Source organism: Galeopterus variegatus, unplaced genomic scaffold (genome assembly GCF_000696425.1).
Source record: "Galeopterus variegatus unplaced genomic scaffold, G_variegatus-3.0.2 Scaffold4759, whole genome shotgun sequence".
NCBI classification, from domain to species: Eukaryota; Metazoa; Chordata; class Mammalia; order Dermoptera; family Cynocephalidae; genus Galeopterus; species Galeopterus variegatus.
Genome location: NW_007730870.1, coordinates 161,676 through 177,719, shown reverse-complemented (window position 1 = coordinate 177,719; position 16,044 = coordinate 161,676). Strand labels below are relative to the sequence as shown.

The following is a 16,044-nucleotide window of genomic DNA, read 5'->3' as shown; positions in this document are numbered from 1 at the left end:
CACAGGATCGCGCTGTCTCCTGGCGCGGCCGCTCAGACCCGACGCCATCTTAGAATCCTCCACAAAGTTTTTTTTAAAAAGGACATTAATCCATGTACCACCTAAAATCATCTTGTAAACCACAAGTAGTACATGCATTTCATCCTGGGAGATTCCTGGCAACGTTTTGGCATCAGAGAGACCTGGGTTCAATCCAAACTCAATCTTTTTCTGTGTCTGTGATCTTGGGCAAGTTATTTAACCTCTTAACATCAGTTTCCTCATCTGTAAAAAGTAGTAACATGCTTACCTCTGACTGTTCTTAAAATAAAATAAAGCTTTTTTTTTTTTTTCCTTTTTGTCCTTTTTCGTGTCTGGCAATGGATCGCAACCCTCAGTGTTGCACCCGTACCGGACCGGGACCGGCAACAGGATCGCAACCCTCGGTGTTGCTCCCACACCTCGCTCAGCCAGTGAGCGGGAACCGGTCTGTATGTGGGATCCGAACCCTCGGCGGGAGCGCCGCCGCACTCCCAAGCGGCACACTGTAGCAGTGCGCCACTGGGCCGGCCCATAAAATAAAGCTTTTAAATAATTAAATTAAATTTAAAGAATCGTAGGGCTGGCTGGTTAGCTAAGTTGGTTAGAGTGTGGTACCAATAACACCAAGGTCCAGGGTTCGAGCCCTGTATCAGCCAGTTGCCAAAAAAAGAAAAAAAAGTCAGGAAAGAGAATTAAACATTGTGTTCAACTTATGAGCACTCGGTGAATGAGAACTATTATGATACTAATATTTATCAGGGAGGTCACGTCTCCCAGAGCTGTGTTCCTTTTACTACATCCAGCCAGGCCAAGCTGCCTGGAGTCTCACATGCACACAGTCACTCGGGGAAGCTACAAATGCATTTGCGGGGTCTCTGCCCCCAGCTAAGCTTTCTGTGCATGCAGACAGCACTCAGCATTATGGTGCTGTGTCATGAGCTGGTTGAGTTATTCTGCACTAGCGGGGATGTTTGCCCTAAATGAGGCACTTGGTGTGGGAAAGACTCTCTTCAAGAGACCCTGCTCTGTGTGCACGAGGTTTCATCTTTCTCCAAATCGGGCGGAATGGAGGGGACAGAGGCAGGATGGGGGTGGCAGGAATCTGCTGGGCTTTCTCTGAAATATATTTTTTCAGTTAGAAAACCCACAGAGCAGAGGGTGCCCTGCCTTATTCCGCTTGCAGGAGATGAGGGGCATTGGCCGCTGTAGCAAGGAGGACAGGGTGAGGCTCTGTGAGAAGAGACCGGGGTCTGGGCCACACCACCTACCTCCTGCATCATGCGTGTGAGCTCCTCACAGGGGCTGCTCTGGCGCAGGGCTTGCACGTGGCCAAGGAGGCTCTGGGCCTTCTGGATTTCTGCCAGCAGCTCGTCCACATCCCGGCTGGTGTAGAGCTGGGGCAGTGGGAGCAAGCAGACAGCAGAAGTCACTTGGCTACCAGCAGTGGCCCAGGTGGGAAAGGCCAAGCGGCCAAGCCAACCCCAAAGCTGAATGTGACCATTTAACCAGATGCTATAAACTAGGGTGCATGTGCCAGACAGAGCCTGCAAGCCGGTTTTGTTCCATTTGTACAGTATTCGCCTGCAGTGTTTTTAAATAATTGAAGGATTGTCTAACTTTTAAAATGTAAAGAAACACTTTACACCCACTAGGATGGCTATAGTCATAATAATAATAGTAGCTTTTAAAAATGAAAAATAAATGTGGGTGAGGATGTGTAGAATTGGAACCTTGTATGAGACTGGTGAGGTATAAAATGGAGCAGCCACTGTCAAAACAGTTTGGTGGTTCCTCAAAAAATTAAACAAAGAATTACCATCTGACCCAGCAATTCCACTTTAGGTATATATTGAAAACAGGGACTTAGATATTTGTACATCCATGTTTATAGCAGCAATGTTCACAATAGCCAAAGGTGGAAACAACCCAAATGTCCATCAACAGGTGAATGGATAAACAGAAGTGGCATGTCCAGACGATAGGTTATTATTCAACCACAGAAAGCATGAAGCTCTAATACATGCAACGGCATAGGTGAACCATGAAAGCACTATGCCAGCTGAAGGGAGACAGACACAAGAGGTGTGTGATTCCCATTACAGAAAATATTCAGAATAGGTGAATCCACAGAGGCAGAAAGCAGATCGGTGATTGCCAGGGAGGGGGGATGGGGAGTTACTGCTTCATGGGTGCAGGGCTTCCTTTGGGGTGATGAAAATGTTTTGGAGTTAGGTAAAGATAGTAGTTGTGCAACATTGTGAATGCACTAAAATGTCACTGAATAATTCACTTTAAAGTGGCTAATTTTTTTTTTTTTTTTAGTGGCTGGCTGGTATGGGGATTCAAACCCTTGACCTTGGTGTGATAACACCGCACTCTAATCTACTGAACTAACCAGCCAGCCCCTTAAGGTGGTTAATTTTACTTTATGTGAAAGCCACCTTAATTTTTTTTAAAAAGGTGAAGAAATCACACACACACACACACAATCCAGATCTCTGGTTCTTCTTGAGAAATCAGGAGACTGGGTGACACTGGGATGTCCTTCCCACAGGGCAGTGATCGGTTGAGCTGAGCGGACCCCACCTCTTCAGACGGGGCATGTGGCATCTAGTTGGCCACAGTCCCTGGTTAGGAGTCAGTTGTCATTCTTGTCATCCTTGCACTGTATGTTTTGCTTGTATTAAAGAAGAAGATGAAGTTTTCTGTACCCATCTCTTCATCAGGAGTGAGAAAACACCAGGTAAGCCAAGAGGGCCACTGCTTATGAGAAAATATTTCTTAGACCAACTAGTTTTGTTCATTCGCTTTAACCTCGCCTCTGTATTCCTCGACACCCACAGAGTCTGGGCAATGAGGTATCGCGGTGGGTGTTGCCTGACCGTGGTTCCCTGGTACGAATGCTCGACTTTGTGACACTTGAACACACTTGTGAGGTGTGAGCTCTCACTTATACATGGTTATGAGTGACAGGCAGGGCACAGCCTGTTAGCTGAACAGATGTTGGATTATTTTTTCCCCCCCCCGGTTACTGGCCAGTCTCATAATCCCAACCCTTGACCTTGGTGCTGTAACACACACTCTAACCAGCTGAGCTCACTGCCTGCCAGAGGTTGGAGTCTTGATCCGCTGATGGACCTCCACGCTTGTGAGCTCATCGTTACCTCCACAGTGAACATGGGTGATGCTGAGTCACTAGCTGGGGCAAGGACACCAGTGGGTGATTGGAACAGAACTGATCCCTCCTTCTGCCCTGCTGTGGGTCCCCTGCAGTGGCGGGGTCTGTCTCAGAGAGAGAACTGAGGCGATTGTTTCACACTCAGTGCTTTGGTGGCAGCAGAGGCGGGCTGGGGCCCTGTTAATGACAACTGGACGTGATTGAGGATTCTGCCGACAGGCTTTGAAAGGCCTCCAGGCTCACAGCATGCAGTCAGCTCATTGCACACATGGACCAGAGGATACCTCCTGATGTTGGGCTGTCCCTGTGCTTCCTGCAGGTTCGTTTTAACCTGATTTTGTCTGTGTGAACTCGTTGAGAATGGAGGACAAGGAGCAGAGGAAGGAAGTACACAGCGTGGTCTGTCCTGGCCCAGAGCCCCCAGGCACGGTCTCAGCAGCAGTCATGGAGGGAGAAGGGGGCAGTGCGTGACAGAAGGGCTTACCTCCGTCTCTGGGCTGTAGCAGTGGTAGTCGCCCCTAAGAGCTTCCGCAAGATTCTTCACGACAGCCTGCGGGGATGGGGACAGGGTCAGCCTTCACTGGGGCAACGCCAGGACTCTAACAAGCTTCTCTTTGACTGAACCTCCCAACTATCCAATGCTCCTCATTTTACCAAAGGGAGAAGGAGGTACAGGAGAGGTGAGTTCTGGTCTACAGCTTGGAAGCCTCCAAGGCCTGCCAGCTCACTATCACCAAATCCAAGGGAAACCCTGGAGAACCTCAGTACTTACAGGGGGCACCTGGTGGTCACATTTGTAGGTGATGACATGGGTGATGAGGCTCCTTCCCACGGTGGACTGTTGGATGTAGTCAGACAGGATTTCGGAAGGCTGATCTGGGCTGGGGAGAAAACAGAAGGGACATGGGCAACCCAGCTCACACCTTTGAGAACACTGCAGAGCAAAATGGTAATTCCAGGGAACATCTACTGGATCTCTACTGACCACCTGTGTCCCAGGTCACCTGTATGAGGTTCAGGGCTGGGCAGACAGCAGGCCTGGCCAGCCCCATCTGTGGGTGGTCGGCCTGCAAACATGATCCTCCTCTCAAGCAGGTGTGGACAGTCGTGCTGGTAATCTTTTCTCAGACAACGGCACGGTTCTTCACCCCCCGTCATGTAGTCTGTTACCTGCTTACGAAAGGAGACCTACCAGCTTCCCATTATGGTCACCAGAGAGTTCAGCCCCTTCAGAGCAAAGATTTTCTTCAGGGCTTGTAGCAAATTGCTGCCTCCATCGGGCTGCAGATTCTTCACCCAGAGCTTGAGGTCCTGGAGGCTGCGGGGAGGGACAGCAGCAGCCTGATGAGAGTGCTCGTGCGTATGGGCTCGCTGAAGCCCAGCGATAACTCTCTGACGTGGGTGCCTTTATTCCCATTTTATAGATGAGGAAACGGAGGCTCAGAGTTATCAAGTTAGGACTTGCCCAGGGTGATACTGTAAGCAACTCATACAACTGAGATTTCAAACCAGGTCTGACTCTAGACTCTGAGCTTTGGGCGTCTCTGCTATGTGAAGGTCTGGGGCTGAGTCCCTTCCTCCTCCCTGCCCCCCACCTAACTCTCCTGGGAGCCAGACCTCAGTTAATCCCCTGGCCGTAAGAGAACTGAGAAGCACCACAGTTGTGAGAATCTGTCCCTTGGGGGTTGGGACACACACCCTGCCCGGTAAGAGGGAGAGTGTCTGAACTTGGTACTTTCTTGGTTAAATACCACACATGGCGGGCTGGCCCGTGGCTCACTTGGGAGAGTGTGGTGCTGATAACACCAAGGCCACGGGTTAAGATCACCATACAGGGAAGGCCGGTTAGCTCACTTTGTACAGCATGGTGCTGACAACACCAAGTCAAGGGTTAAGATCCCCTTACCGGTCGTCTTTAAAAAAAAACCAAAAAACAAAATCACACATGGCACTAGCGAAAAAGTTCTGCTCTTTCCACTCCTCTTTCAGTCTGGCAGAAAGAAAATGTCAGCTTGGTGCTAAGAAGTGTGTCTTTTTGTGATTATAATTGTCGAGGCTCCCTTTTGAACACAGAACAGACCCCAAACCTTCTCTGGCCAATAGGTTTCAAGCTGGAATTTAATATCATTGTTTTGCTTTCATTGTATTTACTTATTTTTCCTTGTGCATGCATATATTGCATAATAACCCAATCAGAAGAGTTAGCATGTCTATTACCTACACATTTATCCTTTCTTTGTGTTTATTAACATTCAAGATCCTCTTTTCTAGCTATCTTGAAATATATGATACATCGTGTTTATTTTTATGGCTACTTTCTAATTATGGCAGTGGTACAGGCTTCTCGGTTATGGTATTAATAGGTAGTTTCCTTCAATAATAGAGTTGGTGTAAGGAAAAATCGACACTAGTACAAGCGGCACAGAGGAAACGGTACACGTGGCAGGAGCATGACATAGGAATGTGATAAAGAAGGTCTGGGAATGATGGAAGCTAGAGAACTTTTGGCTGATCTCAAGGTGACTTCCAGGTCTAACACCCCAGAGATCGGTGGCCTACCTAGTGTGGAAATCAGAGTCAAAACTGCTCTCATTCCCCGAATGCCTGCCCTGTGTCAGGTAGGTATCAGTGGCCTTGTTCTGCAAATGAGAGCATTAAAGCACTGTTGAGATCACCCAGAGACTGTCCCGGCTCAGATTCAGAGCCAGAGTGGCTAGAACTGTGCATTTCTCCACTGGAAGCCTCCTCTTCAGGACTAGTGCTGGGCAAGGCGGCCCCGCACCCAGGAATCGAAGCCTGCGGATTTTCCTGGGATCTGTCCTGAGCTTTGGAATCCAGACTTGCTGTGCCACTTGGGGATGTTCTGTAACCCGAGTCTGAGTTTCCTCATCTGCAGAATGGGGATGATAATCCTATTCCATGTGGCAGCTACAAATATTAAATACAATCGTACATGTGCAGTGACTAGTGTGGAACCTGGCACATGGTGGGTGATCAAGGATGTTCCCTCCATGGGAAAAACCTTTCTACTGATTGGCATAAGTGAGTAGAAATTCTTATATTCCCCTCCCCACACCCTCCCCCCAAATGCCAAACTAGAAATCCCCAAATAAAGAACATCTATGCAATGGAACACTATGTAGCCATTAAAACAAGAGGGTAGATCTATATACACTGATAGAGAATGATATTCAAGATGAGAGAATTTTTCTTTCTTTTGGTGGCTGGCCGTTGAGGGGATCTGAGCCTGTAGACCTCAGTGTTACAAGGTGGTGCTCTAACCCACTGAGCTAACCAGCCAGCCCTCCTCCAGCTGAGGTGAAAAGCCAAGGCATGGAACAGCATCATGTGCTCCTGTATATGTTTAAGTAAGAGGGTGAACACGGATGCACATGTGTGCAGGGGCTGTCTGTGGAAGCAAATGTCAGAAACGATTATTGGGATGGGAGGAGGCAGACAATCACTCATCCTTCTGTGCTGTTGGAGTTTTAAAAAATGTGCCTGTGTTCCTTCCATAATAATAAAACTACCTTTGCTCGTTTGCTGGATACAAATGTTGTCTCGTGGTTATCTTGTCTTTCATTTCGTGGACTGCTCATGAGGGTGACCATCTGCCAAAAATGACTGGCTGCCTACATTTCTGTTTTTGTGAATTGTCCTTTCTCACTCGCTTACCTGCTGGGGTCTTGAATAATGACCCCAACAGATTCATGATTCAGTTAAGACCTGGGTACTTAGGAAGGAAAATGACCAAATCAACATGGTGCTGAGGCCGAGGCCCGGTGGCCACTTACGTGGAGGTGCTGACTTCCACGGGCTCTGGCCAGAGGGGCTTGGTGGTGATGCCGAAGGACAGGACGTACAGCTTCTCCTTGTGGCTCAGCTGCTCATCAATGAGGCTCTGCTGGACAAAAGGACGTCACTGGCTCCCAGAGCCAGGGGCCACTGGGAGCCTGGCTTCACCTCTCCTGCCTTAGGCGGCCCCTCTCTGGGCCAGGGTGCCAAAATAGGGCTGCTTGAGGCTCGGCTTAGGGGCTGGCCCCAAACTGACATTTGCTTCTGGCCCGTGGGTCTCATGGGTGGGGTGAGCATCTCGGCTGCCCATCTCAGCATGTGCTATGGCTGGACCCTTGGCACTTAAATGTGGCAACCAGGGAGGGAGGACAGACTGTGGGGGCAGTGGCTTCTCTCCATTTGGGGACTAGAGCAGTGGGCATAATGTCAGCCTGTTCATTGCTCCCAGGCTGTAGCTGGTAAGTACCCAACAGGGACCATAACTCCTCTCTCTTCTTCCTGGCCAGCAGGAAATTTCACGTGGATGCCACCAACACGAATCTTGTCCTGGCTAATATTGGACCACCCCATTTGGGGGATCTTTGGAATCTCAGCCCTGAGGACTTGTCATGAAGGGGAGCCTGCACTGTCACCTGCCTCCTGATATCCATTGAGACCGGGAACAGAGGACAAATCTCAAGGACTAGCCCATTTGAGCCTTGTTAATGTTCTGCCAGGCCCTTATGAAATACAATGGGCTATTGCTGCTGTAGTCCCCATCCAAAACTGTAAGGGTTCCCATGAGGAAATAGCCCCTGCACGTCACTTCACAGAGCCTGCAGAGGTTCTTCTCTAAGCCAGACTCAACACTGAGCACCTCACCTGCACAAACTCCTTTCATCCTATGGCAACCCGGGAGGTAGCCACTGTTATTATCCCCATTTCACAGAGGAAGTCACCAAGGCACAGAGATCAGGTAACATGGGCCTATAGCCCAGAACGGGTGGAGGTGGCTGGAATCTGACTCTGGTCATCGGGCTCTAGCGTTCTTAGTTTCTGTTATGGATGCACCGAAGAAACCAGAATAGCTCCTCCGTCCAGAAACAGCCAGAAGCCCTGCACTCTGCTATGCTGGAGTCGGCCTCCGATGATTCCTGTCTTCATACCCTCTTTCCAGGGAACTGTGGGCTCTTGTGGGCTCTCGAAGCAAAGTCTAGCTGACAGGTACTGCTGGGTGAGAACACTAGAAGTTCACACTGCTGCTGGAAATGACTCTGTGGTTGGTTCGCAGAACTCAAAATATTTCTTTAACCGTGAGCGCTAGGGAAGTGTGAGCTGTTCTTTAAGAAATACCCTATTTTGCATTTGCTATAAACAAAACCAGTTAGCAAGCTTGGGAAAGGGAGGGTGGCGTGGCGAGTGGTTCCAGGTACTTCTCTGTGCCTGAGACTTACCATGAGGTCATTTTGAAACTCCTCTCTCTGGGGGCCACTGCCAACCGCTGACACGTCAATGAGGACACCGACTCCGGTCCCCTTGATGCGGCCAAATGCCTGAAACCAAAGAAGGTACTGGGAGGCCACCGGTGTGGCTGGAGTTCTCAGCCTCACGCTGAGCAGCCCTGCGTGAGCAGATGGAAGCCCCACTTTACGGGGAAATAGCAAAGCCTGGTGTCCTGACGTTAGCACTGGGCATGGTCTGCTCCTGTTTGTGGCAGCCTGTTCTTTGAAAGTTTTTCTTTAATATTTACCATCCACCGTTACAAAGTAATACGTGTTCATTACAGAACATCTAGAGACTATAGAAAAGCACCCCTTGTTTGTAAGATACAAAGTTTGATGTCTAATTACATCAGCTTTTCTTATTTAATTTCTCTACATCCTTATTTATTTTTTGCCTGTTTTAGCAATCACAGGCAGATGTGTGAAGCTTGCCAGCTGCAGTGGTATTTCTGTGAGTTTCTAATTATGTTTCTATCAGCTATAACTCAATATATGTCAAGGCTATTTGATTCTACACATACAAGTGCTTGTCCTGTTGCAGCTGCATTGTGAATTGGAACTTTCATTCATATGAAATTGATAGCTCTCTAGGGGCAGTAATCCCCACTGGATGATTTTTGCATTTAATCCTACTTTATTGGCCATCTAATTTTCCTATCCAATTCACTCTTCCACTCTCAGAGATGAGTATTTTACATCTTCTCTCACACCTCCAACATTCCCTTTCTGCACTCTCTTGGTAAGTATTTGGCCTCCAATTTCATTGAGAAAACAAAAACAAAGAAAATTTGTTTTAGCCTTTCCATGCAGAGTCCACCGAGGCACCTGCCCCTGTGGCCACACATCTTGCCTTTTCCTGGTTACAGCATGTCGAAGGCCAACCCTTTGACCCACTGGATCTTTTTTTCCAAATAGAGACCTGGTCCTGCAGCCGTCCCTCCTCTTGGATCATCAGTTCCTCCCTCTCCATTGAGCAGTGCACCTCACCATACAAACAGGCTGTCACATTCCCCATCTTGAAAAAGAATTAAACCTCTTGGGACCCATCCCTCCCTCCTGCTACTGCTTTGTTTCTCTGCTTCCCATTTTATTTTATTTTTTAGCAGCTGGTGGTACGGGGATCTGAACCCTGGACACTGGTGCTGTCAGGACCATGCTTTAACCAACTGAGGTAACCATCGCCCACTAGTAATGCTTCCTTACCTCCCATTTCTCTCTCATCCAGTCAGATTAGGCTGTCACCTCCCTGCTCCTCAAGCCACACTTGTCCAGGTGATCAGTGACCTCCCTCTTGCCAAACCCAAGGGTCAAGTCCAAGCTTTCAACTTTCTCGAACTCTGAGTAGCATATGACACAGTCTGTCTCAAGAATTTGCCAAGTGGAAGGCTGGTCAGTTAGATCAGTTGGTTAGAGGGAGTGTTATAACACCAAGGTCAACGGTGTTATCACGGTTCAGATCGCCCTCCCCAAAATGACAAGCTGAAATACTTAGTACACATGTCCTCCAGGACACCACATTCTCCCACTTTTCCTTCCACTCACTGCCTGGTCCTTGTGAGTGTGCTTTGCAAGATGGACCCTCCTCCTTGTTCCGCAGAGGAATGCCCTGGGAACTTGCTCCTGGAGGTGTGGGCCGTGGACCACAGCATGAGCATCACCTAGGAGCTTGTTAGAAATGCACAATCTCGGGCCGACCTGTGGCTCAGTCGGGAGAGTGCGGTGCTGGTAACACCAAGGCCATGCGTTCGGATCCTATATAGGGATGGCCAGTTTGCTCACTGGCTGAGCGTGGTGCTGACAACCTATACAGGGATGGCCGGTTTGCTCACTGGCTGAGCGTGGTGCTGACAACCTATACAGGGATGGCCGGTTTGCTCACTGGCTGAGCGTGGTGCTGACAACACCAAGCCAAGGGTTGAGATCCCCTTACCGGTCATCTTTATAAAAAAAAACGAAAAAGAAATGCACAATCTCAGGTCCTACCCCAGAATTACCTAATTAAGACTCCACATTTCAGCAAGCACCCCCAGGTGATCTGGCTGCATGTTTGTTAGTTCGAGAAGCACTGGGCCAGGCTCGGTCTTCCATTCTCTTCTTTATCTGCACCAGGGCTTCCCAGCCTCAGCGCTACTGACATGTTGGGCTGGATGACTCACTGTCGTGCGGAGTTGACCTTCACTGCAGGAGGCTGAGCAGCACCCCTGGCTGCTGCTAAGCTAGATGCCAGTACCATACCCCTCCTTCAGCCACGACAACCAAAATGTCTCCAGTCATTGCCACATGTCCCCTGGGGTGCAAAATTGCCCCCGTTGAGACCCACTGTCCTTCACTCTCTCCCTAGGTGGTCTCATGAGTCTCATGTCTTTAAATACCATCTGAATGCTGACAATCATGCAAGGTCCACCTCCAGGCAGATCTCTCTTGGAATGCCAGCCTGCTCCGCATCTCTGTCTGGATGTCTGGGTATAAGTCCTCAGACTTCATATGTCCCAAACTCTTGGTTTCCTCAGACCTGTTGCTGCCTCAGCCTTTCCCATCTCAGTGAATGGCGTTCAACATCAGGTCAGGTGCTTTGCTCCAAACCTATCCAACCCGTCAGCACGTCCTGCAGGCTCTACCTTCAAACTCTGCCCTGAACCCACCATCTCTCACCCCATCCACACTAGTGCTTGAGTCTGCGCCACCATCGCACTCAACAGCTGGGTCTGCCGGCACCACCTTTGCACTCTGCAGTTTTTTCTTTTTTCAGTGGCTGGCCAGGAGAGGGATCGAACCCCGGACCTTGTGTTAGCAGCACCACACTCTAACCCACTGAGCTGACCGGCCAGCCCTCTACAGTTTATGCAGTAGCCAGAGTGATCCTTTTGAAACTGGTCACATCATGTCACTACCCTGCTTCCAACCCTCGCCTTTGGACTAAGGCCCTCTTTGATCTAATTTCATCTCCTCCACATTGCGCACTCTGTGCTTGCTACACTGGCCTGTGGCTGGCTGTTTCTGGAACATGCCATGCTCGTTCCTGTCTCAGGGCCTTTGAGTCTGCTGTTTCCTCTGCCTGGAACATTCTCCCCACAGGCAGGGCTCACTCCCTCACATCCTTTGGGTGTCTGTTCAAATGTCTCCTCCTCAGAGTGGGTTTCCTTGACCGCTCTATTTCCATAGCCCTCCGTCTAGTCCATTCTCTATTCCCTTACACTGCTTTATTTTTCTTTACAGCACGATCACTAACTGACCTTGCATACAATCTGTTAATCTATTCATTGTCTGTCCTCCCTGCCTGGACTGTAAGCGCCACAAAGGCAGGATCTTCATATTGTTGACATTTGTACCCTCAGTCCTAGAACAGTGCCTGACATGCAGAAATCTCCCAATAAATATTTGTTGAATTCATGACCCGAATGAAGTGTGAGTCTTCCCAGAATGTTGCCAGTGCTCAGAGGCCAGAAGAACTGAAAAGAACTAATCCTTTTAAATAAAAAATAATTTTAAAAAAGCTGCCATTAGAGCTTTTCAGCTTTTGCAATTGAAAACATGCATTCCCTTAAACCTAGCCATTGAAATTCCAGAAATTTATCCCATAGAAATAACTGGACAAAGATGGAACTGGAGCCCAGTGACAGCCGATGGACTCATGTTTTAAGAGAAGTCTGAAAGCAGACATAAAAGTGAAGTATCGGGATTTTCCATATGGCTGTGGGCCAGATTTGGCCTGTGTGCCAATAGTTTATAACCCCTGCTTCTGTCCTCTGCAGATCTAGAGAAAGACACCTGAGAAGTGATGTCATTTGCTTATGGCCTTCCCAAAGAGCAGAGTGGGAACTGGGACCAGGGATGGTCTGTCCACCACTTCAGCTGCCTGAACACACAGAGGCCTCCCGAGCTGATCTACAGGTGATCCCTTCCCTGGGCTCCAGTCTGGGCTGTTCTGTGGCTCCTGTGTAGCTCCATCAGAAGGGGTGGGGGAAGAAGGGTCTATCGATCCCTGATCACTTTGCCACAAGTGCCAGCATGATGAGGGCGGGTGGGTGACAGCAACATTCCCTGAATGGATGTTTTGGGAGTGTGTGAGGATTGCATCCCTCGGGGTCCTTTTGGCCTGTGTTACCTCAGGCAGTCAGAGGGGGTGGCCATAGCTGGAGACGTGCTTCTGCTGACCAATCTGAGCAGGTGAGGAAGGTTCTGGATCTGAGATGTAGACTGCACCCTGGAGTTGGCTGGGGCAGGCAGCCTTAGCACTCTGCTGTCACTTACTGGTCTTGTGTGAGGTGGGGATTGGGAATAGGGAGAACTTCAGCATCTGCCCATCCCAGGGTTTAAAACAAGAGCAGAGGATTGTGCCTAAGGGTGGAACCACGCCGGGAACTAGAAAAGTGTCTGCTGCCGGGCCGGCCCGGTGGCACACTGCTACAGTGCACCGCTTGGGAAGCGTGGTGGCGCTCCCGCCGAGGGTTCGGATCCCACGTACAGACCGGTTCCTGCTCACTGGCTGAGCGAGGTGTGGGAGCAACACCGAGGGTTGCGATCCCGTTGCCAGTCCCGGTCCGGTACGGGCGCGACACTGAGGGTTGCGATCCGTTGCCGGACACGAAAAAAGACAAAAAGGAAAAAAAAAAGTGTCTGCTGGAGGGAAATAAGTTAAAACAAATAAGACAGAATGAAAGACTCATTTGCCCGTGATCACTTTTCCACCCTTGGGGTCTGAGGAAGAGGGTCTGGGGGTATCTGCAGGTCCCACCTGCCTAGGATCCATTCTCTCTTCTGGTAATAACACTCTAGACTTCCACGTGTAAACTTTTGTCTCCCTTTCTCAGTCCGTGAGGTTTGGGGGGCTTACTCAGTCCCCCCTCACCTCTCCTACCCTACCCCTGTTTTTTTCCCAGGAGTGAGCACTAGTTCCAGGCCTAGCCAGTTAACATATCTCATCCTCTTGGCTGTGGTGACTGGTAAGAATTAGTCAACAAGAGTCAGTCCTAGGACTTGGGCAGGGGTACTGGGAAAAGGAGGTCCCTTTTGACTGAAGGTGTCTAGCTGGTGACACATAAGCTTGGAGCTGCTGGTAACCATCTTTCCACACCTGGGAGAGCAGCATTCCCCAAGAATAGAATCAACCAAGAGGAAAGAGGTGGCATCACCTGAGCACCTGGATACAGCTGTGTCTGGGTTTTTCATTTATGTAGGTCAAGAAATTCCTTTTCTAGCTTAAGCTGATTTAAGTTGGAGGTCTATCATTGGCAACTGAAAGGTTCTAACAAATACAAGGGGACTTCAAAAAGTTCATGGAAAGATTTGTGTTCTCTTTCAAGTCAATCTTTCCACGAACTTTTGAAGTGCCCTCATAACAGATGCAATGAGTGAAAAGGAGCCAGGAATGAAACGCATGTTGCCTTACCTTCCTGCTGTTTTCTGTGAGCCACTGAATTCTCTGTTGATAGAGTTCAACGGCTCTGTGAAAACACAGAAAAGATTCCTCACCCAAGGTCAGCTCGATCCCTGAGCAGCAGCCGTTTATGTACATGCCAGGTGTGAATGGGATTTTTTTTTTAAATGTGTCTAAGGCCTTGGGAGACTATAAGGCAAAATCTAGCAAAGAGAAAACTGAAGGTATTCGTTCTCAGGGCATCGGGTAAAATACCACGGGGATGGTGAAAGGATTGAGGGTGTGGATGCTGCTTGGCTGGGGGTGCATGCTGCAAGGGCTTATGGTTTGGCAGAGCAAGGGGCAGGCTGCCTGCAGAGGATGGGAATGTGTCTCATGAGAAGATGGAAGAACATTCTTGCCCTTGCTCAAATCTGTGTCTTCTCAGGTGAGACTGTTCCTAGTCTCCTAGAGACTGATCATAAAGACACAACAAGGCAATTTAGCAGCAGTTTCTCAGTGGACTCATTAATAGAAAAACAGTTTCTGAAAAGTAGCCATCAGAACTTGTTGAACTTCCTTTACTGCAAACATTCCAGGGACTGGATAGAGACAAACATGTGACAAGTGCTCAGGAGGACTCAGTCACTTGAATGTAACTGAGTTGCCCTCGCTGAGGGGGAAGGATTGGGGGGCCTAGAGAGGAGCAAGGAAGGCCTACGGATATGAAACAATAGGGTGGTGGGTGGTGGGCAGAGCTACAAGTGACCCATGAGAGTGAAAACAGCTAAAACTATGAGCTTCGTAGTGAGACATGCTCTGCCGTTTCCTAGCTATGTGACCTTAGGCAGCTGTGTAGCCTCTCTGAGCCCCAGTTTTATCATTTCCAACATGAAGATAACAACAGGACTCTATCCAAGTCAATTTGCCAAAAGTCAATTTACTGAAAGCCAATTCTCTAAAAATCAGTTTGCCAAATGACCAATTAGCTGTTTAGACTTGAAGATTCCTTAAAATGCTGGACTCACGATTAAAACCAATCAATCAAAACATTGCAGAATTCTTTAAAATCTGTTTAACCTTCCAATCCAATACACATACAGTTGATATGCATGTTGAGAAGCCAGGAGGAAGAAAAAAAGTTTTGATAAATTTGGTAAATGGGTCATTCTGTGAATGGTCATTTAGCAATTGACTTTTGGTTAACTGGTTTGAGAGTGTTACAATGTTTTGGGTTGGAAGGATTAAATAAGATGAATGTGGCCCTTAGCAGAATTTCTGATATATTAATAGATGTTAGCTATTAATTTATTAGTATAACCTTTCAAGAAACCTCAGGCAAACTGTGATCATGGATCACAGATTGCTGCGGCTGGGACAGAATCTTGAGGACCACCCTGTCTACTGATTATCAAGAGACAGGTTTGCGTGTTTGTGTGTATGTTTGCATATATACATGTGTTATCAAAATCTGGTTTAGAAGTGAGGATGCACGCATCTTTTTAACATACATTTGCAAGGGTATGAACCCAGCCAAACTGACATTGAAAGTAGTCACTCAAACACTGAACATGAGATGAAGCCGTGAGGTTTTAGGTGTTCCTCCAAAAGGACTATAGACTTTAAAAGGCTCAGAGACGCCAATCTGATCCAACTTTTTTACTTCTCAAAAAGAGGAAACTGGGGCTAGAAGTGGGGAGAGACCTGCCCAAGGTTCCACAGAGATTGCTGTTTGAACAAAGTTACTTTCAGGCTGCTGAAATGAGAGAATTCTTGGGTTCTGGGGTGTTGGGCGGACTTGGAGAAACATACTTACTCAGAGAGTTTTGATTCAAAATGGCAGATGATCTGGGTGGAGAAATGAATTTTCTGCATGACATTGGTGCCCGCCTCCCTGAAAAAGCAAAGCCTCATGAAGGGGTCTCTCAGGCCCAGGGGCTGGGTGTGTCACTGCAGCCAGAGAAGGTGACGGGAATCCTTCAGACTTACAGCACGGCTGTGCCCTGACGTATCAGGTCCGCCAAGGTGAGCTTCTCAAACTTCAAACTGTGTGTCGAAAGCCAATCTTCAGAGTCCTCCCATGCTGAAGACTGGGTCCCACTGCCCTGCAGCCTCTGCAAGACAGAAGCCAGAGTCAAGCAGAACACTGTGGCAGGGCCGGCCCGTGGCTCACTTGGTAGAGTGCGGTGCTGATAACACCAAGGCCGCGGGTT

The 16,044-nt window shown here is 48.6% G+C and overlaps 1 protein-coding gene across 1 annotated transcript; it reads right to left on the bottom strand.

Moving 5' to 3' along the window:
• Positions 1-1,289: 1,289 nt before the first annotated feature.
• On the bottom strand, positions 1,290-15,745 carry LOC103603704 (von Willebrand factor A domain-containing protein 3A-like; the record flags this gene model as incomplete). Its single annotated transcript, XM_008588276.1, has 8 exons — positions 15,648-15,745; positions 13,865-13,919; positions 8,428-8,526; positions 6,994-7,100; positions 4,392-4,517; positions 3,972-4,080; positions 3,684-3,749; positions 1,290-1,415 (listed from the first exon to the last, which is right to left on the bottom strand). Coding segments are annotated over exons 1-8 (786 nt in total), but the record flags the coding sequence as incomplete, so codon positions are not given.
• Between the last annotated feature and the right edge of the window lie 299 nt (positions 15,746-16,044).